The following is a 25,675-nucleotide window of genomic DNA, read 5'->3' as shown; positions in this document are numbered from 1 at the left end:
TTCTATAAGGTCACCCCTCAGCCTTCAACACTCCCCGAAAACAGCCCAAACCTATTCAGCCTCTCCCTGTAGCTCTCCAACTCTGGCAACATCCTTATATATATTTTTGAACCCTTTCAAATTTCATAACATCCTTCCAATAGGAAGGACACCAGAATTGCACACAAAATTCCAAAAGTGGCCGAACTAATGTCCTGTACAGCCACAACATGACCTCCCAACTCCTATACTCAATGCCCTGACAACTAAAGGAAAGCATACCAAAAGCCTTCTTCACTATCCTCTCTACCTGCGACTCCACTTTCAAGGAAATATGAACCCGCACTCCAAGGTCTCTTTGTTCAGCAACACTCACCAGGATCTTACCATTAAGTGTGTAAGTCCTGCTCTGATTGAAGCCGGACATTAATGAGGTGAGCTCAATAATAGATTAGCAGGACTAAAACTACAAAGTCAAAGTGGTTAGCAGATTTGCTCGGAATTGGATCATAAGTCGGCAAATCCACCACTACCAGCCGGATGCCACCACCAGACACATACTCCCCTCCAACAAAAGCAGAAATAGCAGGTCTGGCAGCATCTAAGGAAAGAAAGCAGAGTCAATTTTTTGAGTCCAGTGATCCTTCATCAGAACTTCTGTCCCCTCCCTTAGAATTCAGCAGGGACTGCTCCTTCTGGGACAGCCTGGTCCACTCCTTCCCCAATCCCAATGGATCCCTCCACCTCAATGGCACCTTCCCATGCAATTGCAGAAGGTTTAATACCTTCCTCCTTATCCAAGGCTCCAGACACACCTTCCAGGTGAAGGTGTGTTTTACTGCACTTCGCTCAATTTAGTTTACTGTATTCACTACTCACAATGTGGTCTCCTCTACGATGGGGAGATGAAACAAAGTTTGGGTGACTGCTTTGTGGATCAACTTCATTCTGTCTGTAAAAATGACCCCAAGCTTTGAGTTGCTTGCCACTCACCACACCACTGTGTTCCCTGGCAATATTTTATCCCAGGCTTGCTCAGCACAAGCTGAGATGACATTTCTTCATCCGCTTCTGGACTCTGCAGCCTTCAGAACTCAATATCGAGTTCAATAGTTTTAGTACCTGAACACCTCCTCCCATATCCTTTACACTTCCACCTCCTCCCATGTCCTTTACACTTCCACCTCCTCCCATGTCCTTTACACTTCCACAAACCCCAGGCCTCATTATGGCATAGGCTGCTTTCAGCACAGCCAACCCATTTTCACCTACCTATGGGCCTCATTACCAGCTTTTGTTTATCCCTGGCTTCCTACTGACCATCCCTTTGCCTGCCTAACTATAAATACCTCTCTCTTGGGACTCTATCTCCACCTCTACACTCACTTGTCTTCCCCCAACCCTTGTACACAGCATAAATACCACGTTTTCCGAGCTACTATTAGTTCTGAAGAAGGGTTACTGGACTCAAAATGTTGACTCTACTTTCTCTTCACAGATGTTGCCAGATCTGCTGGGTTTCTCCAACAATTTTTGTTGTAGCAGATTTGCTTATGGAATGGTACTTCAAAAGTTATTCATGTGCTGTGTACTGGAAAAGTTTAAAGATGGTAAGGTAATATTACCATTTGCAAATCAATAAGTTACAGTAGACTATGACAAGCATCATGATAGTTCTCTGTTGAAATGGGTATAACAGGTTTCAGCTTACTGCCTCAAATATTCCATGTGTATTCACCCCACCACACCTTATGACTGTCTTTAAACAAAAGTATAAATATTGGCAACATAAGTTATTTTTCTAACATCTAAGGCTTTTTTTCCCAATTTACAGCTATCTCTACTTTCAGTACTTAGAACATAGAACATGGAAAAGTACAGCACAGAACAGGCCCTTTGGCCCTCCATGTTGTGTCGAGGATTAATCCTAACGTAAAATAAAGTAACTTACCCTATGCACCCCTCAACTCACTGCTATCCATATGCATGTCCACCAGTCACTTAAATGTCCCTAATGACTCTGCTTCCACCACCACAGCTGGCAACACATTCCATGCATTCACAACTCTCTGCGTAAAGAATCTACCTCTGACATTCCCTCTGTACCTTTCTCCTAATATTTTAAACTATGACCCCTCATACCCAGTCAATCCTGCCCTGGGGAAAAGTCTCTGGCTATTGACTCTATCCATTCTTCTCATTGTCTTGTATACCTCGATCAGGTCACCTCTCTTCCTCTTTCTCTCCAGAGAGAAAAGTCCGAGCGTATTCAACCTTTCTTTATAAGGCAAGCCCTCCAGTCCAGGCAGCATCCTGGTGAACCTTCTTTGCACCCTCTCCAAAGCCTCTGTATCTTTCCTATAGTAGGGTGACCAGAACTGGACACAATATTCCAAGTGTGGTCTCACTAGAGACTTGTAGAGCTGTAGCAAAACCTCGCGGCTCTTAAACTTGATCCCCGTTAATGAAAGCCAAAACACCATATGCTTTCTCAACAACCCTATCCACTTCGGTGGCAACTTTGAGGGATCTATGTACTTGCACACCCAGATCCCTCTGTTCCTCCACACTCCATACTTCTGAGGTATTTCTGAAAAGTGGTGTGCTAAATGAAAACACGCTTAATGAAAATAATTATCCTCCAAGAAAGCTAATACAGCAGCACTTCCCAGGGCTTCCTGACCTGCCACTCAAAGGGGATAACAATAAAATTCTATTAAATAAATATACTAAAAAATTATAATCTGCCAGTTAAATGCTACTGCAAGAATAAATGGAACTAAGCTAAATTTTAAAGGGAAATTTTGAAAGGTATTAAGAATTAAATACCTGCATAATGAATTCAAACACAGGGCCTCTAAAAACCAACATTAGTTCTCAGAGCTGCTAACCTTTTAAAGTCTACTGCACTCCAATTACTTAGCTTGTTGCATTTTGAAAGGCCATTATGTCATGCACATACATTTAGAGTCAAAATGTTAAAGATCACTTTAAGGAAGTTATGTATATCTTATGGCACGTTCTGCAATGAACAGAGGACATTTTGCACTTAAAAGGTGATCAAGGAAGTTAATTTCCAGAAATAACTAAATTATTCAGTGAACATCCATCAGCCTGATTACACTTTGTCTTGCTTACCATGTTTTACAGCAAATTACAGAGCGGCAAGGTCAGACAAAAATAAGGCAAGGTCACATTAGGAAAGGCGGCTTTGCAGTGCTGTCATGACCACAATATCGTGAATAGCTCAATGTTCTCAAGCAATTCTCCAAATCATTACAATTAGCAAAATGTACCTTCAACCAGAAAAGCACGTCAAAAGGCAGTCCAAATATTCCAAGAGTGCCTGTTTTGTTGTTTTCAGATCAAGCACACAGCCTCATTTGAAGGCCTCAATTTCTGAAGACAGATTATTTTATCAATGTTTAAATACGACTGCACTTTTTGGCAGCATTGTCCCAGTATTTACATTCAAGCTGCCTTCAGAAAATTACGTGGTACATGTAGTTTACAGCATTTTTGAACATGTTTCTCTCTTTTCTTCTACTTTCAATCTCCTAATGTCAAGCTCCATACTAGTGAGAACAGAACAGAATGATATATAGTTAACTGCAAACTCCAGTCTGGATCAACAGCTGGGGCAGCTCTGTCCATTTCATGTGTGGAGGAGCTGTCTGTTATCCTAGTGCAGATTAAAAAAAACATATAGAATTAATTTTGGGTTTTTTTGTACAGCTTACAATTAATTTTTCTGGCCAAAGGAGAAAATGCTGGAAAATCTCAGCAGGTCTGGCAGCCATTTTCTCTTTTGGTTTCAGATTCCAGCATCCGCAGTATTTTGCTTTTAAATTTTTCTGGCCACTTGTTTTGACTTAGCCCTGGATCATCTATGATGTTCACTAAAAATAATATGTCTGGGAGAAGGTATGTGAATTTCAACATGCATACCTTCGACTTTGTGCACATAGATTTAAAAATCCAAGAGAATTAGCGGTGAGTATTAGCTGATGGTGAAACCAAGAAATTCTCCAATATTTTAGAGTTAGTCTGGCTCCATCATGATGGTCTGTGTGACTTGCTAATTCAACGCTGGCGTCTACAGTACTCTCAAGCATTATTGGTAATTAACTGGCCATACTGGCTCACCAAAGGAATCTGGACAGATGGGTTTGTCACTGCATGTTAGGATTCTTTACAATCAGCTCCACATAATAACAGCCTAAAGGAGATAGGGTAACTCCCCCATTAAAGCAGAAAGGCTGGCTGACTGAAGCCAATCAGAGTACCATGTTAGAAGACTCTTTAAATTTTACCTCGTTGAATTTTGGAAGCATTTTTGTACACACCTAGCAATCCTTGGCCTGGAAACTAAATGAAGCTATGGCATAAAACATTTACGTGTCTACAAATTTGGTGTGGCTGTCAGGATGGTATACTCATTATGTAACACTACTGCATCATTACCTGATGTAACATTACTTGACGATGACATAAAAAACAAATCCAGTGTTCACCTTTGGTACTTACAGTAGGCTCTTTACCTATTTAAGGCCTCCTTTGCTAAACTGAGCTACTCTAAATGTCACCAACCTGGCTGGCACTGAAAACACAATCTTCACGCAGCAAAACCAGGAAGGCATTGTTGAAGAGCAGGACCAAAGAGATAATTTTTTAAAGTAAAATTTGAATGTGAAATAGGGAATGCAAGACTGCTTCTCTGACTCCTGAAAGTGAAATCCTCTTTTCCAGTGAACTGCAAGGGAAGCAGCAGGTATCTGTAACTTGCTGGTTTCGTGTAAATAAAGTCTGAGGCCAATATCAGGCATTTGTGGGTCTTGTGTTCAACTGCAATGTTGACTCTCTGCTTTCAGTTCACATTGGCAAACTGTGCATCTCTTTCTATGTCCTTATGTCTTGACTCAGCTGTTGCCTGTTAAAGCTTTCTACACTTGTTGAAGGGCAGTGTTTCTCTACTGAGAAAGAACGTGCTCTGCGTATTGGGCAAACAGAAACCTGGATATAGTCTTGGTTGGTGTGAAAAACCTCTGAGACTTGCTGAAGGGATTGCATAAAAGTCAGACATTTAATTATAGAAAAGGCAATATTCATTTAAAAGAAAAAGTGGAGCATAAATAGGAGTCAAACATAAGCTTTGTAAGTTCCAGGAAGTTAACAGTTCATCTAAGTGAATCAAGTATTTGGTTAAAAGTCAGACATATTTAACAGTATTTTTTCAGATGTTAGCAGTCCACTACAGTTGATTTATTTTCCTTTACATACTATCGCTGCGCTGGGTTCTAAAGATCATTTGTCCTAAGTCAAATACTATAGGAGTCATTTCTTGTTATGTTAAACAAAATAGTATCAATACAACTGAGGGGACAGGGCTTCTTTTCCTAGCACCAGGATATATTGGATTGATTGGATACCAGTAACGATGTCTGACTCATTTTCACACCTCTGAAAATTGTTTCATTATATATTAGAGTGGTAGAGTTATAGAGACGTACAGTACGGAAACAGACCTTTCAGTCCAACTCGTCCATGCCGACCAGATATCCCAACCTAATCTAGTCCCATTTGTCAGCATTTGGCCCATATCCTTCTCAACCCTTCCTATTCATTTACCCATCCAGATGCCTTTTACATGTTGCAATTGTACCAGCCTCCACCATCTCCTCTGCTAGCTCATTCCATACACACCACCCTCTGCATGAAAACATTATCCCTTGAGTCCCTTTTATATCTTTCCCCTCTTACCCTAAACCTATGCCCTCTAGTTCTGGACTTCCCCATCTGAGGGAAAAGACTTTGTCTATTTATTCTATCCACGCCCCTCATGATTTTATAAACCTCTATAAGGTCACCCCTCAGCCCCTGACACTCCAGGGAAAATAGCCCCAGCCTATTCAGCCTCTCCCTATAGCTCAATATCCTTCAACCCTGGCAACATCCTTGTAAATCTTTTCTGAACCCTTTCACGTTTCATAACATCCTTCCGATGGGAAGGAAACTAGAATTATAAGCGATATGCCAAATGTAGCCTAACTAACATTCTGTAGAGCTGCAACATGACCTCCCAACTCCGATACTCAATAAAGGAAAGCATACTAAAAGCCTTCTTCACTATCCTATCTACCTGCGACTTGACTTTCAAGGAGCTATTGAACCTGCACTCCAAGGTCTTTTTGTTTAGCAACACTTCCTAGGACCTTACCATTAAGTATATAAGTCCTAAGATTTGCTTTCCCATTACATTGTGGGACTGTCGCGAATAATGACAAGACTATTGCAAGTTGCTATGATTATCCTCTGTGGATCTATTATGCCAATCCAATTAAAGTCCTGGCAGATTCTGGAGTGGTCTTGAGGGAGAAGAGTGTGGGGAGTGGGAGGTGTCAGGGGCCACTCTGAGTATCTAATATTCTAGAAACAGGAAAATTAGCAGGGACAAAGGTGGAACCTGAGACAGTCAAAGATTGTTTCACTCCAAAGATATGTCACAATGTTGTCAGAGTAAAAACATCTGTGTCTGTAATCTTTTGAACAGTTATACACAAATAAAGTAAAAGCACCTCTGTTAGACAGGGAGGCAATTGTAACTCTGGTACTGATCTATCCCATGTCTTTTGGAGGGCAAAGCAGTTATAAAAGGAATACATTTTCTTAAATTATTAATAAATAAAATAACTTTCCCTATCAGCATAATCTTTCCTTACCAGCATTCTTGCATAATCATATTTTAGGGGCTGTGGTAACCGCACTTCTCGTCTTGTGATGTAATGTGTGGTCGTGGTGGGGTTCCGCAAGCTGATATGTTCTCCCAGAGCTGACCGGTTAACAGTCTACAACCAGAAAAATTACATACCATGAGACAAGTCTGACTGATGGCCATTGAAACCATGAAATCGTGAAATTTGACCTACTTCATGTGCACTTTCTTTCGTTTTTAAGGCGTATTGTTCCTTTAAATTGAATCAGTCTATTGAAACTGTCACACAAGTTGAATGAGTCCAACAGCATGAATGCACAGCAACTTATAGCCCAGCTTGATGCTATCCATCACTCTTTAGAAAGTTAGTGTACTACCAAATCAATAACCTTCTACATTTCTCTTGAAAAAAATATTTCCAATGTATTCATAATAATGCAGAATTTATGGGCAAAGTTACAGAGTTTGCCATTATTTATGAGTAAGTGGTACATAGAGGGTTGGATGTGTAGATTAATGCAAATATCTGAATGTTGCTAACCAGGGTGTGGTCTGTTCCCGCTTACTTTGTGAAAGTTACATCTCTTCAGCCTCTCCAATTACTTATATTCCTGAGGAACTTTATCTCTATATCCATATGACTTGCTCATTAAACTTACCACAGCAAGTTAAGCCTCATCATTATGAACACAAGTACCCTTCGATTAATAGCAAATGTTAGTAACTGCTAATTGATGGGTCTGGCAAAGAAAATTTTACAATGTCAACTTTAACATAGCCTTCTTTTAACTTTTCCTTTCTGGCACTTCATTTTAAACCATCCTTTATTTCTCTTTCTGTTCCTGTTTTAGAACAAAGAGAAAAGAACAAAGAACAAAGAAAATTTACAGCCCAGGAACTGGCCCTTCTGTCCTCCAAGACTGAGCCGATTCAAATGTACCGTCTAAACCTGTCGGTCAATCATAGAGTCATAGAGTTATAGAGATGTACAGCATGGAAACAGACCCTTCAGTCCAACCTGTCCATGCTGACCAGATATCCCAACATAATCTAGTCCACACTCCTTCTCAGGCCCACTCATAACTTTTCAATCCTTAGATCTCATTTACTTCAGGTGAAAACCTATTGCTCACTTTGTCCTCGGTTTCTGGTTGTCCTATTTCCCTTGCTGCACCTTTATTAGTTTCATCTTCCAGCAATCTTTTTGTCAGCAAAACTTGACCAGAGGTTTGCTGGGGCATGTCCAATAGCAGATACCATAAAATGACGCGCTGTAGCAAAATCTGGTCCATTGATATACCTTTCTGTTAGGGTCACATCTAATTTATCTATGATGCTCGGGTCAACAATGAGTCCTTCGTCTGATTCTAAGTCAAGCCTTATCATTGATAATAGTAAGAAAAGTTTAACTTGGTCTCAACAGTTTCAACCTATTTGAAAATGTATCAATTTCAGCAATATTTTGGTTTCCAGCTCCATTCTCTCCAATGTGCCTAGTAAAAACAAATCTCAAACAAAGTGGAAATAAAAAACAGAAATTGCTGGAAAATCTCAACAGGTCTGGCAGCATCTGTGCAGAGAAATCAGAGTTAATGTTTCAGGTACAGTGACCCTTGCTCAGTGACTATTCTGAAGAAGGGTCACTGGACCTGAAATGTTAACTCTGATTTTCTCCACAGATGCTGCCAGACCTGCTGAGATTTTCAGCAACTTTTGTTTTTGTTTCAGATGTCCAGCATCCACAGTTCTTTCATTTTTTCCTCATACAAAGTGGATCGTTGAAGTCATTACTGAGATCCCTTATGGCTACACATTAAAATTTATTGTTATTGCTTGTTGAAACTCCTGTTGTCTATTGTACACTACGGTAATCTGCTAGATCATATCCACCAATTCAAGTGTGCTTAGAAAGTGTTTGTAAAGAGTTCGAGCAGCCCCAATCTTGATATAATCTCATCTTTGTGACTTACTCAACAGTCTAATGGCTAAAGGAGGCTACAGCTACGATACGCTTATAAAATGTTCTCTACAGTCACACTGTAATGTTATGTTGTGGCTGAACAGGACATTGGTTAGGCCACTGTTGGAATATTGCGTGCAATGCTGGTCTCCTTCTTATCGGAAAGATGTTGTGAAACTTGAAAGGGTTCAGAAAGTTTTACAAGGATGTTGCCAGGGTTGGAGGATTTGAGCTACTGGGAAAGGTTGAATAGGCTAGGGCTGTTTGCCTGGAGCATCGGAGGCTGAGGGGTGACCTTATAGAGATTTATAAAATCATGAGGGGCATGGATAGGATAAATAGACAAGGTCTTTTCTCCAGGGTGGGGGAGTCCAGAACTAGATGGCATAGGTTTAGGGTGAGAGGGGAAAGATATAAAAGAGGCATAAGGGGCAATGTTTTCACGCAGAGGGTGGTAAGTGTATGGAATGAGCTGCTAGAAGAAGTGGTGGAGGCTAGTACAATTGCAACATTTAAAAGACATCTGGATGGGGATATGAATAGCAAGGGTTTGGAGAGATATGGGCTGGGTGCTGGCAGGTGGGACTAGATTGGGTTAGGATGGACAAGTTGGACTGAAGTGTGTGTTTCCGTGCTATACATCTCTATGACTCTATGAATCTATGACCAAAAACGTTGTGTGCAAAGGAATCAAAAAGTGAAAAACACCTCTATTTCAAGCTCTACTTGCCAACCTTAGCTTTTGACTGGGAACATTGCATTGCAGAACTGTTCCTCTCTTCAGGTTGTAGGATTCTCTGTGATCCTAGCAAAGTTTCTATGTCTATTCAACACTTTGGAAAAAATGAATCCACACACAGATATATATCAATCTTGCCCTTATTGCTAAGAGCTGTCTCATTAAGCAACGCAGATGCAAGTCCACATATACTTTACCGAATAGATTCAGGGTAAAGGTGCTCATGTTCCTTTCCTAGTGGAAATATGTAATTTATAGAAAAACTGTAATACTTGGAAATGCATGTACTGGAGCTTCATTGTGAGGTTTACAAAATGAGTTGGAAAAGTGTGTGGCTTTATTGGTTTTCCTTCTGGCTTGCTTTCCCTCTCACTCAAAGGATATTCACCATCTGTATTCCACTTCAACTGTTGAGGCCATCAAGACCATAAACAACCAGTTGATCCCTGTTAACACATGGAATAGCTTTATTTGAGTTTCAGGAAATGGTCAAAATGAGAAATTCTTTCTGTTGCTTTGAGTTCTTGAGATTTGTTAAGCAATATTGCTTACATTTCCATATCTGTTTAAATTGGTAAAGCTTACTTGCTACACCCTGAATCCTGTGATTTCAATTAACGTCAACTGCAACTGATGAGTTGCACATTTGACTAAAGATCCAGGTGAACAGGGAGAATGTTTTGCACCAGGATGTAGCTGGCATTTTCTCAATGCTGCTTTCATAAATTTTGTGGCCAATCTGATGGCTTATCAGTAAGTATATACTCTGATCCTAATCACACAGCACAGTTTCAGGCTTACCGTCCAAAGGACCTCCTGCTAGTTTGGGAAAGGAAAATACGATACATGGGCGACATTGTGGCTCAGTGGTTAACACTGCTGCCTCACAGCACCAGGGACCCAGGTTCGATTCCAGCCTCGGGCACTGTCTGTGTGGAGTTTGCACATTCTCCCCGTGTTTGAGTGGGTTTCCTCCCACTGTCCAAAGATATGCAGGTTAGGTAGATTGGGCATGTGAAATTGCCCATAGCATTCAGGGATGTGTAGGTTAGGCACATTAGTCAGCAATGAATATGGGGTGGGGGGGTGGGTTATTGTTCGGAGGGTCAGTGTGGACTTGTTGGGTAAAAGGGCCTGTTTCCACACTGTAGGAATTCTAATTCAAAAAAAATTTATTCTTCACTGTATAAGAATTTTCCCAGTTTTACTGTAAGTTTCCACTAGCTCCAATTTTAGATAGTTCTTCCCATTCCAGGATCAGAAATGCCTAAGCTGATAGGGTTGGTTCTCCCATGGGTGTCTAAAAGAAAAATATTAGCTGTATAAAGATATATCTGTTGCTCATTTATTTGGTTGATCAGTGCCTTTGAGGTAGTAGGGTTGCTTGGTTCAAGATTACTCTCATCATTCAGTAAGAGGTCCTATTTAAATACCCATGACAATTCCCTAATCTCTTTTATAACATTCTGTGCCAGAAATTTGCAGTTAATCTTTGAAAGTATGGTCTTTCAGCATTCAATCAGTTAAGCAATTTCAGCTAAATGCGCACTAGTATGTACTGACTAAGTGCCCCAAAGCAGCTTGTATTTACTGATGATGTTGCTGAAATAATTTTAATTGATTGCAAATGTTTCAGATTTTTCAGTGATGACTGAAGTTCTAGAGAGGTTACATTGTTTACACTTCCTTCTAATTGAGGTCTTGGACCGAAAAGTCAAAAACAAAACAATTACGTGCAAAACTACATAAAAAGGATAAATATGGACTGTAAAATTGAAAGAAATACTGGAAATACTCAGGTGAGGTAGCATTTGTAGAGAGAGAAAACAGAGTGCACAGGGGCTAAAGCAGACAGCATGAAAAAGATGGGAAAGGCTTGGAGTGAATAATGAAGGTCAATGTACTACAGGGAGTTTCCCAACTTTGTGTGGTAGAACGACTGCTGTGTGCAGTGAATGTGACCAGTGGCATTTGTTGGCAGCATACATCAGTAGGGGATGCAAAATATTAAAAACAAAATCAGAAATTGTTGGAAAAACTCAGCAGGTTTGGCATCATCTGTGGAGAGAGAAAGCAGAGTTAATGTTTTGGATCTAGTGACCCTTCTTCAGAACTGATTGTAGCCGGGAAAAGCTTGGTACCAGACCACCTAAAGACATATGCTACAGAATGGATTAAGGGTGGGGATAAAGACAGTTGGGCAGACAAGGATTGGGTTAAGGTCAGCATTATAGAATCATTCACTGCTAATGGGGGCTGTTAGTGGCTGATAATGGATTGTGTATGGTAGCAATCCCTGTGATGACAAGGTCCAGTGTGTGAGGGTTGGGTTAAGGACAGTTGTTAAAGTCCATTAAAGGGTGGACCCTTCTGGACTTAATATCAAATGGAATATTTTAGGGCCTGAGCAGCTTCTCCCAAGGCCTTACTCCAACCCCCACACACTATGCCCTTTCATCACATGGGCTGCCACCACATTGTCAGTCACTAATGGTCACTACTGGCAGCTGTTCATTCCCTCAGGCTGACATTTACCTACTCTCTTGTCTGCTCAACTGTGTTTCCCTCTCTCTGCACTTCATCTCCACCCATTGGTTACTCCTTGCCCCCTCAACTCTCCTCATCCCTTCTCTAGCATATATACCAATGTTTTCCCATTTGACAAAGGAGCAGTGCTCTGAAAGCTTGCGAATTCCAATAAATCTGTAGGACTATAACCTGCTGTCATGTGATTTCGGACTTGGTCCATTCCAGTCCAACACAGGCACCTCCACTTCCTGGTTACAAAACAGTTCTGATGAAGTGCACAAAACCTGAAAAGTTAACTTTGCTTTATCTCCACAGATGCTACCAGACCTGCTGAGATTTTCCAGCAATTTCTGATTTTATTTATAATTTCCAGCATTCATGTTTAGAGTCATAGAGACGTGCAGTATGGAAACAGACCCTTTGGTCCAATTTGTCCATGCCGACCAGATATCCCAACCTAATCTAGTCCCATTTGACAGCACTTGGCCCGTATCCCTCAACCCTTCGAATTCATATACATCCAGATGCCTTTTAAATGTAATTGTACCAGCCTCTACCATGTTCTCTGGCAGCCCTTTCCATACACGCACCACCCTCTGCTTGAAAAAGTTGCCCCTTACGTCCCTTACAAATTTTTCCCCTCTCACCCTAAATCTATGTCCTTTAGTTCTGGGCTCCCCTACCTCAGGGAAAAGACCTTGTCTCTTTACCCTATCCCTGCTCCTCATGATTTTATAAACCTCTATAAGGTCACCAAAAGCCTCTGATGCACCAGGGAAAACAGCCCCAGTCTATTCAGCCTCTCCCTGTACAGCAATCCCTCCAACCCTGGTAAGATGCTTGTGAATCTTTTCTAAACCCTTTCAAGTTTCACAACATCCTTCCAATAGGAAGGAGACCAAAATTGCACACAATCTTCCAAAAGTAGCCGAACTAATGTCCTGTACAGCTGCATTACAACCTCCCAATGTCTGAACTCAATGCTCTGACAAATAAAGCATACCAAATACTGCCTTCACTATCTTATTTACCTGTGACTCCACTTTCAAGGAACTATGAACCTGCAATCCAAGGTCTCTTTATTCAACACCCTCCAGTACTTTGCAAGTAAGTTTATAAGTCCTGCCCTGATATGCTTTTCCAAAATGCAGCACCTCATGTTTATCTAATTTAAACTCCATCTGCCACTCCATGGCCCATTGGCCCATCTGAACAAGATCCCATTGTACTTGGAGGTAATTTTCTTCGCTGTCCACTACAACTCCAATTTTGGTGTCATCTGCAAACTTATTAAGTTTTTGATTAATTTCCAAAATATTAAAATCCTCGCACCACTTAATGTTAGACAGAAAGGCTTTTGTGGCACAGTGGTAGTATTTCTCCTTCTGGGCCACAGGTCTGGGTTCAAGTCCAACCTGAGTCATAGATGTGTCATAACACATCTGAACAGATTGAATACAAGTATACACAGAAAGTGGAGTCACATGCAGACAGGGCAGTGAAGAAGGCTTTTGCCCAAAACGTCGATTTCGAAGCTACTTGGATGCTGCCTGAACTGCTGTGCTCTTCCAGCACCACTAATCCAGAATCTGGTTTCCAGCATCTGCAGTCATTGTTTTTACCTTTCAGGAATTAGCCTGGACTAGTGGACTTCTGGACCTAGAAGCCATTGGGTTTTGATTGGCTAACAGATTCTTGAAAGCCAGATAGACAATGTCAGGGCCTGTGATTTGCAGAGAGATTCATCCGCATTTAACCATCAGTTCTTAATGAGCTGTATGGCAAGAGTTTTCTCTGCTTTTGGGTACTGTATGTTAGTTGCCACTTAATATGCTCAACCCTACACTTTAACAAAAAAATTGAAACATTTCGATGCCATATAAAGGATTAGGATCTAGCATTTTGTGATTCAGTTGTTTGAACTGTTCAGTGATTAATTTCATTTATAGTACATTCTTTCAGTATGACTGGCCCCTTAACTTAGTATGAATTTATCGTTACAGTTTTCTTGACATTCTTATCTGCATGTGTAGTCTTTATATTAAAAAAAAGATGCAAACAAGAAGAGCCATATTCCACAAATAAAATATTCCACAAATTTGTTAGAGTTCTTTGATGAAGTGACCACAAAGGTTGATGAGGGCAGGGTGGTAGATGTAGTCTATATGAATTTCAGTAAGGACTTTGATAGGGTTCCACATGGTAGGATGCCTCTGAAAGTTTAGATCCCATGGAGTCCAGGGGAGCTGGTAAATTGGATACACAATTGACTTGATGATAGGAAGCAGCGGGCAAGAGTGGAAGGATGCATGTTGGACTGGAGGTCTGTGACTAGTGGAGTGCCTCAGGGGTTGGTATCTGTACCAATGATTTGGATGAGAATGTACAAGGCATGATTAGTAAGTTTGCAGATGATACTAAAACAGGCGGTATCATGGAGAAAAGGAGGGTTATCATAAATTGCAACAGGACCTTGAACAGCTGGGAAAGTTAGTCAAGAAATGGCAAATGGAGTTTAATATAGATAAGAGTGAGGTCTTGCATTTTGGAAAGTCAAATCAAGGTAGGAGTTTCACAGTGAATGGTAGGAGTGGAACAGGCGGACATTTGAGTTCAGGTGCATGGTTCTCTGAAAGTGGAGACACATGCAGACAGGGCAGTGAAGAAGGCTTTTGGTACACTGGCCTTCATCAGTCAGGGCATTGAGTATAGAAGTTATGTTGCAAATATACATGATGTTGGTGAGGCCGCACTTGGGAGTATTGTATTCAGTTTTGGTCACCTTGCTATAGGAAGGATGTTATTAAACAGAGTTAAAAATTACACAACACCAGGTTATAGTCCAACAGGTCAATGTGGAAGTACTATATTTTGGAGTGCTGCTCCTTTGTCAGGTAGCTACTGGGGCAAGATCATAAGACGCAGAATCTATTATAGTGTCATGCAGCTGATACGATATATTGAACAAACCTAGATTGTTGTTAAGTTTTTCATCTTTTAGAATGGGTTGCAGGTTTTGATTCATTAATGTGTAAACCCAGAACTTCTTTCAAGTCACATTCCTGAGATAACTTAAGGTTTTATTAAAAAAAGGTGGTGCCTCAGCTTAGACAATGCACTAAAAGTGTGAGGTTAAAGTCTGTCTGTATTCCAATCTTGAGTCAGATTGGTTCTATTTCCAAAGTACGAATTCATAAAATGTGAGATGGATTGACTGCCTGCAGATTGTGTGCGTTTTAAATAAAATAGAATGTATCTGCAAATACAATTTCACCCCATGGACGTGTGTGTGTGTGTGTGTGTTCATGTGTGCATGCTTGGTAGAGTGCTTGTGTGAGTGTGATGGAGTATAAGCCTGTGAGACGGTGTGCGTGTGGGTGAGAGTGTTGGGGGTGTATGTGTATGTGTCTGAGAGAGAGTCTGTGTGACTGTGTGAGTATGTAAAGTTTTGTGTATGTGTGATTGTGTGTGAGTGTGTGTGTCAGAGTATATAGCATAGTGTGACATGAACCCCAGGTCCCAGTTGAGGCCATCCTCATCAGTATCAAACCGTAACCTGGTATTGTGTGATGTTTAACTTTGTCCACCCCAGTCCTACACTAACACCTCCTCATCATTGTTATTAAACTGGAAAGAGTGCAGAAAAATTTACAAGGATGTTGCCTGGACTCAACGGTCTGAGTTATGAGGAGAGGTTGGACAAGCTAGAACTTTTTTATTTAGAGCATAGGAGACTGAAGGGGGGACCTTAGAAAGGTGGATAAGATGAAGGGCATGGATAAAGGTAAATACACTCAATCTTTGTCCTAATGTTGGAGAATTGAGGACCAGAGGGCATCAGTTTATGGTTAGAGGGGAAAGAATAAAAGGGAACCTGAGGAGCAACATTTTTACACAGAGGGTGGTATGTATATGGAATGAGCTGCCAGAGGAAGTGGTTGAGGTGGCTACATTAACAACATTTAAAAGTCATTTGGACAAATACATAGATACGAAGTGATTAGGAGGGTATAGGCCAAGTGCAGGAAAATAGGGTTAGCGTAGACGGACATTTTGGTCAGCACAGACCAGGCCAAAGGTCCTGTCTCCGTGCTGTAGGACTCTATGACTCTATAATAAGAGTTATATCAGATTAGAAATGTTAATTCCTGGAAGAGTCTTACCAGATGAGTGGCAGAATCGGGCATGATGTTTGGTGAGCCCATCTTGAGCTTGAGGTAAAAACAATGACTGCAGATGCTGGAAACCAGATTCTGGATTAGTGGTGCTGGAAGAGCACAGCAGTTCAGGCAGCATCCAAGTAGCTTCGAAATATCTTGTACTCTTTTCTCAAGCGGTATAGCTTATTTTGCTGGGAAGAGGTGAGTTCCCATTTGATGCTCATTATTGCTTGTTAAATGCCTTGTAATATGACCCTCTGAGTGAAAACACTGGATAAAGCATCTTGCAGTGAGTTAATGCTCACCCAGCAAGAGGCCAATGAACAGCAGTGAGCAATGGTGGCCAATACACCCAATTGGACATTAAAGTTGGGATGTATGGGAAAATAGATGGCAGAGTTTGGTCACAATCACCCATTTAAAGACCCCCGACACTGGACTGTGTCAGCTGCAACTGAATCTGTGCTAAAAGTAGAAGGCGGAAAACTAATTTTGAATTCCCTCCATTTATTTAAGCAGTGTTAGGATGACCGCATGTTTTGAAATGTAAGTGACCACAGTGAATTATTCAAAGACCCTTTACTGAAAAAAAACCATGCTGAAAATCACTGTGGGTCAGACAGCATCCATGGAGAGAGCAGGGTAACGTTTCAAATTTAGATGACTCTTCATCAGAGCTGATGAAGTGTGAAGAGGGCAGCATTAATGCTTTGGAGGGGGGAGGTGGGAGGTGGGAGTTGGAGTGCTGGGAGAAAAAAGGATGCTGATGGTGTGGATTAAGTGACTGGGATGTGAGAATGGCAGAACAATGGTGTGTCTAACTGCCAAACTGGAAAGAACAGACAGTCCCACTGGAGTGAGTAGTGGTGGGCTGGGGGCGGGGGGAACATGGTGACAGACAATACAACCAGTAAAGTGAAAAGAAAGGGAAGGAATGGGAATGAGTTCACAATCTGAAGGTGTTGAACTCAATATTAACATCAGGTTAATGACCAAATGTCATCACATCAGATTTTATGTATGTGTCGGATGGCTGTGGCCCTGAGTTTGGAACAGAAAATTCCACCTCATTCATGTTAAGAAAAACAGTTATGTATCATTATCTCTGCAATTAAGCAGGTGAACATCATTCCTAATTTCTAGCATGTTTTACAGAGGAACCTCGATTATCTGAAGGATACGGGCCGGGAGTATTTCGTTCAGTTAATCAAATGCTGCGTAACACAGTTAGCAAGGTATCGGTCTTGTTCTTGCGATCTTGTTCAGATAATCTAAAATTCAGTTAATCAAATGCTGGATAATCGGTGTTCCTCTGTATGTTTTAAGGTAAAAAATAAAATGTTTTAACTCACAGGAACACCAACACCCTATGTATTAATTGCAATGCACACAGTCATTGTCTTTATTAATCAGTCAGGCTATATACTTAGACAGGAAAATCAGGCAATTAGCAAACTTGTATGTTGTGACTATAAAAATTCAAAGATAAATTATCCACAGCAATGACAATAACATAAATGAAGTGGGACAGAAAGGCATCAGATGCTTTTAGTCTTTTATCATGGCCTACGTCTGAAATATATTTTCACCACTGAGCCATTATATTATTACTACATTCCAGCATGTTATATGATAAGTATGCAAAATGTATTCTGAACAGTGTCTAATCAATTTAATGTGATTTATATCCTGTTGAAGGTGCTTAAGTATAAATCTGCTAAATTGTCTACACAATTGGCCACACAATCTAAGATTTCTCAGTTCATATAGCTTGCACACTGTGTTCTCCTACTGTTACAGATGGAAAATCAATTCTACTTAAACTCCTGTCACAAGCATATGTTTATTGATTTATAAAAAAACTTTTCAATCTGCTGAATTTGTTACAGTTGCCATGTTTTCAATATTTCTTTTCTTATTCAATTGACCTATTCACTTGAGAAGATAGAGAGTACTTGATTTAAACTCTTTTTTTCAACAGATCTGAATGAATGATTTTACAGAAGGGTACAGTGATACCTACCTCTAACTGTAGTGGATTAATTGTAGTATTCGTGTAGCAGTGTAAAGGCCCATTTGTTTTTATCTGCAAAATGTACAGTAGATATTCATCTCGATAGTGACTAGGCCAATCCACTTCCATGACTCCAGCCCTGATTGCACTTGGTCCGCTGTTGTGGAGCTGAACAAATGTTTTCAAAGTAGATAACATTACAAACCTTCCTCTTATGAGCTGTTAATAGGATGTCAATAGCGTACATTACAGTCAACATGATAGAACAGTAAAATACTACAAAAGGGTAATATCATAAACAATTCCTAAGTTAATACACACAATAGGAAATTTAAATGGTTGCTGAAAGCTCAAAAATAATATTAATTCATTAGATGACTTAATTGATTGTCAGTAACTGAACACCTCTTACACTTTTCACTGACACTTGAACAAGACACCAAGCCCGTTCATGTTAAATTTTCAAAATGTGTTTATTTCTTTAATTACTTTCTCCACCACACTTCAGCTTTTACTGAGTAGGTGAATTGCACTTATATCTCTGCCTATGCCACTGCATATTCAATCATCAGGAGGTGCAACAAACAGCTTGGAATGACTATCTTTCCAATTAACAAATTTAGGAGTTTCTCCTTAACCATTCTCCCTGGTATAGTACTGGTGGTCAGCAATATCTAATTACTTAATTGTGTAAAACATTTTTCCTTTATTCATTCACAGGCTGTAGGTCAGCATTTGTTGTTCATCCCAGTTGATCTTGGAAAGATGGTGGTAAGCTGCCTTTTTGAGTGGCTACAGTCCATATGCTATCAGTACACAGACAATGCTGTTAGAAAGGGAATTTCAGGATTTTGACTCAGTCACAGTGAGGGAATGGCAATTAGTTTGAAGGCAGGATGCTCAGTGGCTTGGGGAAGAACATGCAGGCAGTGATGTTCCCATTTATCTACTTTCCCTTGTCCTCCTAGATTGTTCAAGCCGAGGGTTTGGAAGCTACTATCTAATAAGGCTTTGTGAGCTGTTGCAGCTCATCTTATGGATAGTACACAATGCTGCAAATATATGTTGTTGGTGGAAAGAGTGGATGCTTGTGGTTGTGATATCAATCAAATGTTCAACTTTACTACAAGCTTCTGGAGTGTTTTGGAGATATTCACCCTGACAAGTGAAGAGTATTCCATCACACTTGTACTTTGCAAATGGTGAACAAGCATTGAGCAGGAAGAAGTTGAGTTAGTCACTGTAGAATTCCATGCTGTTGACCTGCTCTTGTAGCCACAGTCTTTATATGACTATTCCAGTTTAGTTTCTGGTCAATGGTAACCCCCAGGGTATTGATAGTGGAGAATTCAAAGGGTTGAGAGCTAGATTCTATCTTATTAGAGATGGTCATAGTCTGGCATTTCTGTGGCATGAATATTACTTGCCACTTTTCAGCCCAAGCTAAACTTTGTTACACTTGTACATGGATTGCTTCAGGATCTGAGCAATCGCAAATGATACTAAGCATTGTGCAATCATCAGTGAACGTTCCCATTTCTCATGATATGATGGAGGGAACATCAATGATGAACTAGTTGCAGATGGTTGGGCCGAGGACACTACCCTGAGGAACACCTGCAGAGATGTCTTGTGATTTTGCCAGAATATTGTCAGAGCCCACAGCCTTTATGGCATCCAGTAATTTAAGCCATTTCTTGCTAACATGTAGAGTGGCTCAAATTGTTTGAAATCTGGCTACTATGATGCTGGGAACCTCAGGAAGAGTCTGAGGTATATCGTACACTTGACATTTCTGGCTGAAAGTGCTTGAAAATGCCTTGTCTTTTGCACTGCTGTTCTGGGCTCCTCTATCACTGAGAGTGGGAATATTTGTGAAGTCTCCTCCTCTAGTGCTCTACTTTATTATCCATGCCACATTCACAACTGGACCCGAATTGTAGCTAATTGCTATTATGAAGCAAACTACATCTTTTTAAAGACAAGATCCTCTTTCATGAGACAACCAAGTGGTTTTTCTCTGTCACACCAGAACAATCAGCCCAATAGATCCATCCCTGGAAAGAAAATACTGGCAACAAATCTACTATTTGGATCTTCACCACAATTAGCTGTGGCAAGGATCCATCAGAAAACAATCCTCAGTTAAAATTAACACCTTACTTCACAATCATTTTTAAAAAGACACAAAGACACAATGGTAGACATGTTTTTCTTAATGTTGAAACTGTGCTTTTGTTTTGTCTCCTTGATATTCTTAATGCAGCAACAGGCTCTAAAAAGTCCCAAAACAAGCTAACAGATGTGAGATTTTCTGATATACAATGCCCTTAGAAAGACTTTTGCTATTTTCAAGTAATGAAAACTAGACTAACCAGATGTTGAAAACACAGTTTCCTCCCATCCATCTTACCATCTTCGGAAAGCAAATCAAACAATATTTTAGAAGGAATAAAGGCCCAGATTTTCCAATCATTTCTTGTTTCAGCAGTGCAGATGGAAGTTGTGCATGGGGACCTGCAGAATCCGATTGTAGAAACTTCAAGGGAATTGCTCTGGAAAGTGAAGATGCCTATGGGCAATTTCCTTGGGCATGAGACCCTCCAAAAGTATCCATTTCAATTGGAGATTTCGGAGGGTTCAGCTGTAGTTCAGTGAATAGTTACTCAGGAAATGTCAAACTATTAAAAATCTAGTCTAACTCTTCAGTATCTATCTGACTTACAACATGCCACATATACCCTCAATTACACATGTCCTAGACCAGTTATAACCCCAACCTTACTGTTGGGATCTGATACATTTCACCACTGGACCTGACACAACCTCTCTAACCCTTGGACCAGACACCCCCTCCCTCACCTTTGGATTTAATACTTCCTCAAAAAGGTGGGAGTTGACACACTCTGCCCCATGGGATCTGACTCCCTTCACCTTCTGCCAGATCTAGCCTCCTGGCCCCACCTATGCTTCTGCCACTAGACCTGACATCATTCCCTGTACTTCCGAAACCTGCTTCCTAGCGGATGCTCCCCCCTTGCCCCTATCGCCACGGGGTCTCAGCCTCACCCCCATCTATCCTACATCACAAGGAACCAGTTTTATTTAAAATATGGCTCAGCATTCCTGGAGCAGCCCTGATCAGGATCATCTGTCAGAAACGTGGAGCTCTTCCTTTACATTTTAAAGAAAGGATGGAGAGGCATTTTGAGAGTGATTGCCAGTCCTCAGAAAGTTGGTCCAATATGTTTCCTTATTCTTATAACATTTACCAAAACTATATTTAGGTCATCCTTCATCCAAATACCCATTATAATTAGTCATTTTAAACAAAAGTTCAAGATTGTTATGAATGTTTTATTTTACATTGTCAGAAGGTTTGGCTTTCTAACTTGTATCACAGTGAATTCAACAGCAATAATTTTTCAACTATGGATAGATAGACCAAACTAAAAATAAATTCAAGTTCATGAGAAATCTTTGCAAACAAAGTGACCTTGGAATGCAGGTTCAAAGCTCTTTGAAAGTGGAGTCACAGGTAGGTAGAATAGTGAAGAAGGCGTTTGGTATGCTTTCCTTTATTGGTCAGAGTATTGAGTATAGGAGTTGGGAGGTCATGTTGTGGCTGTACAGGAATTCGTTAGGCCACTTTTAGAATATTGTGTGCAAATCTGGTCTCCTTCCTATTGGAGGGATGTTGTGAAACTTAAAAGGGTTCAAAATGATTTACATTTTGCCAGGGTTGGAGGATTTGAGCTATAGGGAGAGGCTGAATAGGCTGGGGCTGTTTTCCCTGGAGCGTCAGAGGCTGAGGGGTGACCTTATAGAGGTTTATAAAATTATGAGGGCATGGATAGGATAAATAGGCAAGGTCTTTTCCCTGGGGTGGGGGAGTCCAGAACTAGAGGGCATAGGTTTAGGATGAGAGGGGAAAGATTTAAAAGGGACCTAAGGGGCAACACTTTCATGCAGAGGGTGGTGCGTGTATGGAATGAGCTGCCAGAGGAAATGTGGAGGCTGGTACAATTACAACATTTAAGAGGCACCTAGACGGTAATATGAATAGGAAGGGCTAAGAGGGATATGGGCCAAGTGGTGGCAAATGGGATTAGCTGAGGTTAGGATATCTGCTCAGCATAGACAAGTTGGACCGTAGGGTCTGTTTCTGCACTGTACATCTCTGACTCTATTTATTATCAAAGGAGGAATCTAATGGTGGCATTCTTTTTCAGTTGCACAATGATTGCTTCCTAATAATCATTAATTTAAAAAATCAATATTGAATCTGGAATTAATTATTTAGCATGTGCAACACAAATGTTCAAATGGTTCCATTGATTTAAAACCAGAATACTAGTCTGCTGTGACCAAATATTCCACTCCAGGACCCCATCATTACTCTTTCATCTATCTATCAAAGAATATAAGAAACATGTTATTTAAAAAAAAGTAGAACTCACTTCATAAACATGCTGAACCACTGGTCCAATGTGCTCCTCTTTCTTAGGTCTTTCTTTAATCTTCCAGTCAGTGATGGGTAGAAAGATTTGCTCAGGATGGGACACCCTATTACAAGAACACAGTGGCTCAATTGTTGTGGTTAAGCTACAGAAGTCCTAATCTTTAAAGCAACATGAGGAAAAAAAATGAAAGCATGTGAAACACAAAAGCGAATAAGACCTACAAGATGGATACTTCAAACATAAAGGGGACAAATACAATGGCAAAGTCAGATGGACCGCAACTGAGGTCCTTTAGAAGTTAGTAGAGACCATCACATGTAAGATTACATGAAGAAAAAGCATTTTTTTCATTAACGAAAAGCAAATTATAAACGAAAACCGTTAGGAGAATATTAAAACCAGATGGAAACAACATATTTGCCTTCTATATATCGTGCTATCTTCAGAAAGCACATCAAACACTTTACTCGGAGAAATAATGCTTTCTCTTGTTCTTAAACAGTAACTAAAACTATATTTGGTTCAGTTTTCATCAAATTACCCACGGTCAGTTTAAACAAAGCTTCCAGACTGTTGTGAAAGCTTTGTTTCTCTTTCTGGTTTCAATGACGCACCATGAATTATGCACTTTTGATCATTTCAAAACTCCCAGCTAATAAACACTCCGGTTGTGTGTGTGGGTGGAATCCCTGAGGTATGTCTTTCCTGTTGAAGTGATGGCAATGCATTCCTAGCCATTCAGGCCGGCTGTCATGGCATGGTGTGAAGTTCTTTTTCTTTGCTATTTCCTCATCTGTAACTTCAATCTTTCCTCAAACTTAAAGGTGGCCACCAAATTTGGTGTAGCAATGTTCTTTTTTCACATACATCAAGTTCACAGAGAATGACTTTATGAAGCTCATAACATTGTCACATTACCGCTTCTGGAGCAATATGTTTTTGACATTCCACAAATCTCTATGTTTTTAAAACATTTGCAGTAACATTATAAAATCCACAAATTCGTGATAGGAGAAGTGAGATGAGTGTGTGGGAAATACTGAATGAAATGTCAGTTAACATACTGAGTCACTGCAGGCACCAGTGCACATCGGGAACATAAAACAAAAACATATTGCCATACGCTCACTTCCATGGAAGCTAAAGGATAAAAAACAAATAAGCTAAAGGATGTTCTATTTCAACTGTGCAGCACTCTTGTCAGATAGCATTTTGAGTACTATTTTTGCCACCAATTGTTCCTCAGAATTTCAGTCTCAAGCTGAATATCAAGCCTATGGGCATGGCAGAGAAAAGCCATAAATTTGAGGCCTGCTGTCTCAGTCTTGAGGTGTGGGGAGAAACTATGCTTTACCTTAGAAAGTCAGTGAGTGAACAACAGAACTGGAATCACTCAGTACAGAATTTCAATGATTATTTATTTATGGAAGAATACATTGAAAATATGGACATCCTAACCCACTAGTCATGGTTTTGGTCTGTTCCTTTTTATATGGACACAGGTGAGTCCACAATTAATACCCAGTATATGCATCTAATTAGATACATGTCGTTCTGCTATAATACATCTTTCGTTAAAGTGAATTCATTGTAATGCGATTGACAAATTGGGGACACTGTTTCTAAAGTGTAAACTTTTAAAATGCGTGTTGGCTAGAACTCGATTACATTGCCAACACTTTCAGATTTGTTTCTAAAGCAGGAGTTTTCTATAATGCAGGGTTGCACAAGAACGCAACCATCGCATTATAGAGGAACTACCTGTATATTAATATATTAACAGATTCCCTACCCCCTCTTTAAACAAAGACAAGCAATGTGTATCTACCACTAATGTAAATAAACTCAGACAGCCACATTCTATACCAAGCGTAAAGGTACATCCCTCCTTCAGGATCCCTAACAAGTTATTTGCACATGCAATTCCTTTTGTAAAAGACAGACAGACAACTGATGAGCTCAATCCATTCATGCAATTTTCGAGGTTTCCATTCTCTCCAATATTGTTTCAAACCAACAAGATCAATTCATAACCTTTTCTCATTTGCAATTTTGCAGAGTTTGTTGTCCAGCAAAGGATGACAATCTATATAACATTAACGATGCAAACAGTATTCACTTGGAGTTCAGAATCACTTGCAACACAAGAGCCACTATTTCAACAACTATAGCAGTTTTAACAACCTTTTTTATGTCTAACCTTCCCAACCTAAAGGGCAACATTTCTCAATCTCAGCCAACAGAAATATTATGAAACCAACTGCACTGGAATTCCCAGGAGGAAAATGAGGCAGTGGAGCATTGCTAAATAAAAGGCCAGCTTCATATACATACAAGTACCCACTCCAGGAAATTTATCTTTGGATCTGATACTTCGGAGTCAAGATTATACATCTTCACATTATTGAGCCCTTGACATAATTGCATTCCATTACTCAGAGCCTTCAATCACAAAACATGAACATTCGAGATATTTCGCTCTGCTGTTCAGGATGTGGGAGATTTTGCAATTAATCCTGGATTTTCGTTCTCAAGGCAGGAATGGTAAATCAGGTCAGTTCCTGATCCCACAATATGATTCTTGCTGGCAGTGATCACCCCCATGCTATTTTTATGGTAGGATAACAAAGATGGGCTGGAATTAGGAATGCCACTTTCTGAATCAGACCTAAACTGGGAATGCCAGGGTACAGATGCCATGAGAGGCCTACCATTGTTCACAAGTACAGTTCAGTAGGTGAGTAATAGGGAACCCTAACTCATATCTTTTGGCAAGATTTGTGACTCCTCAGATGTTGAAACAACCACACATAGCAAGAACTAAACTATGTTCAGATAACATTTGGGATCATAAATAACATTAATGCCAGACATGTGTCTGGCAATGATCATCTCCAACAAGACAGAATTTGACTATTGCTCTTTGACAATAGACAATAGGTGCAGGAGTTGGCCATTCTGCCCTTCGAGCCAGCACCACTATTCATTATGATCATGGCTGATCATCCTCAATCAGTATCCTGTTCCTGTCTTGTCCCCATAACCCTTGACTCCACTAAGTTTAAGTGCTTTATCCCACTCTTTCTTGAAAGTATCCAGAGACTTGACCTCCACAGCCT

At 40.3% G+C, this 25,675-nt stretch overlaps 1 protein-coding gene across 1 annotated transcript in view; it reads right to left on the bottom strand.

Moving 5' to 3' along the window:
* Positions 1-25,675, bottom strand: part of itga8 (integrin, alpha 8) — a 219,569-nt gene that overhangs the window by 37,417 nt on the left and 156,477 nt on the right. The window contains exons 24-26 of the mRNA XM_072575823.1: positions 22,554-22,659; positions 18,103-18,261; positions 6,699-6,824 (exon numbers count right to left, since the gene is read on the bottom strand). Of these exons, the coding sequence (XP_072431924.1) occupies positions 6,699-6,824; positions 18,103-18,261; positions 22,554-22,659 (391 nt within the window). The remainder of the gene's footprint in view (positions 1-6,698; positions 6,825-18,102; positions 18,262-22,553; positions 22,660-25,675) is intronic.

The sequence above is a fragment of the Chiloscyllium punctatum genome, chromosome 8, assembly GCF_047496795.1.
Source record: "Chiloscyllium punctatum isolate Juve2018m chromosome 8, sChiPun1.3, whole genome shotgun sequence".
Classification (NCBI taxonomy): Eukaryota; Metazoa; Chordata; class Chondrichthyes; order Orectolobiformes; family Hemiscylliidae; genus Chiloscyllium; species Chiloscyllium punctatum.
The sequence above is the reverse complement of the archived record's forward strand: the minus strand, read 5'-3'. Positions and strand labels throughout refer to the sequence as shown.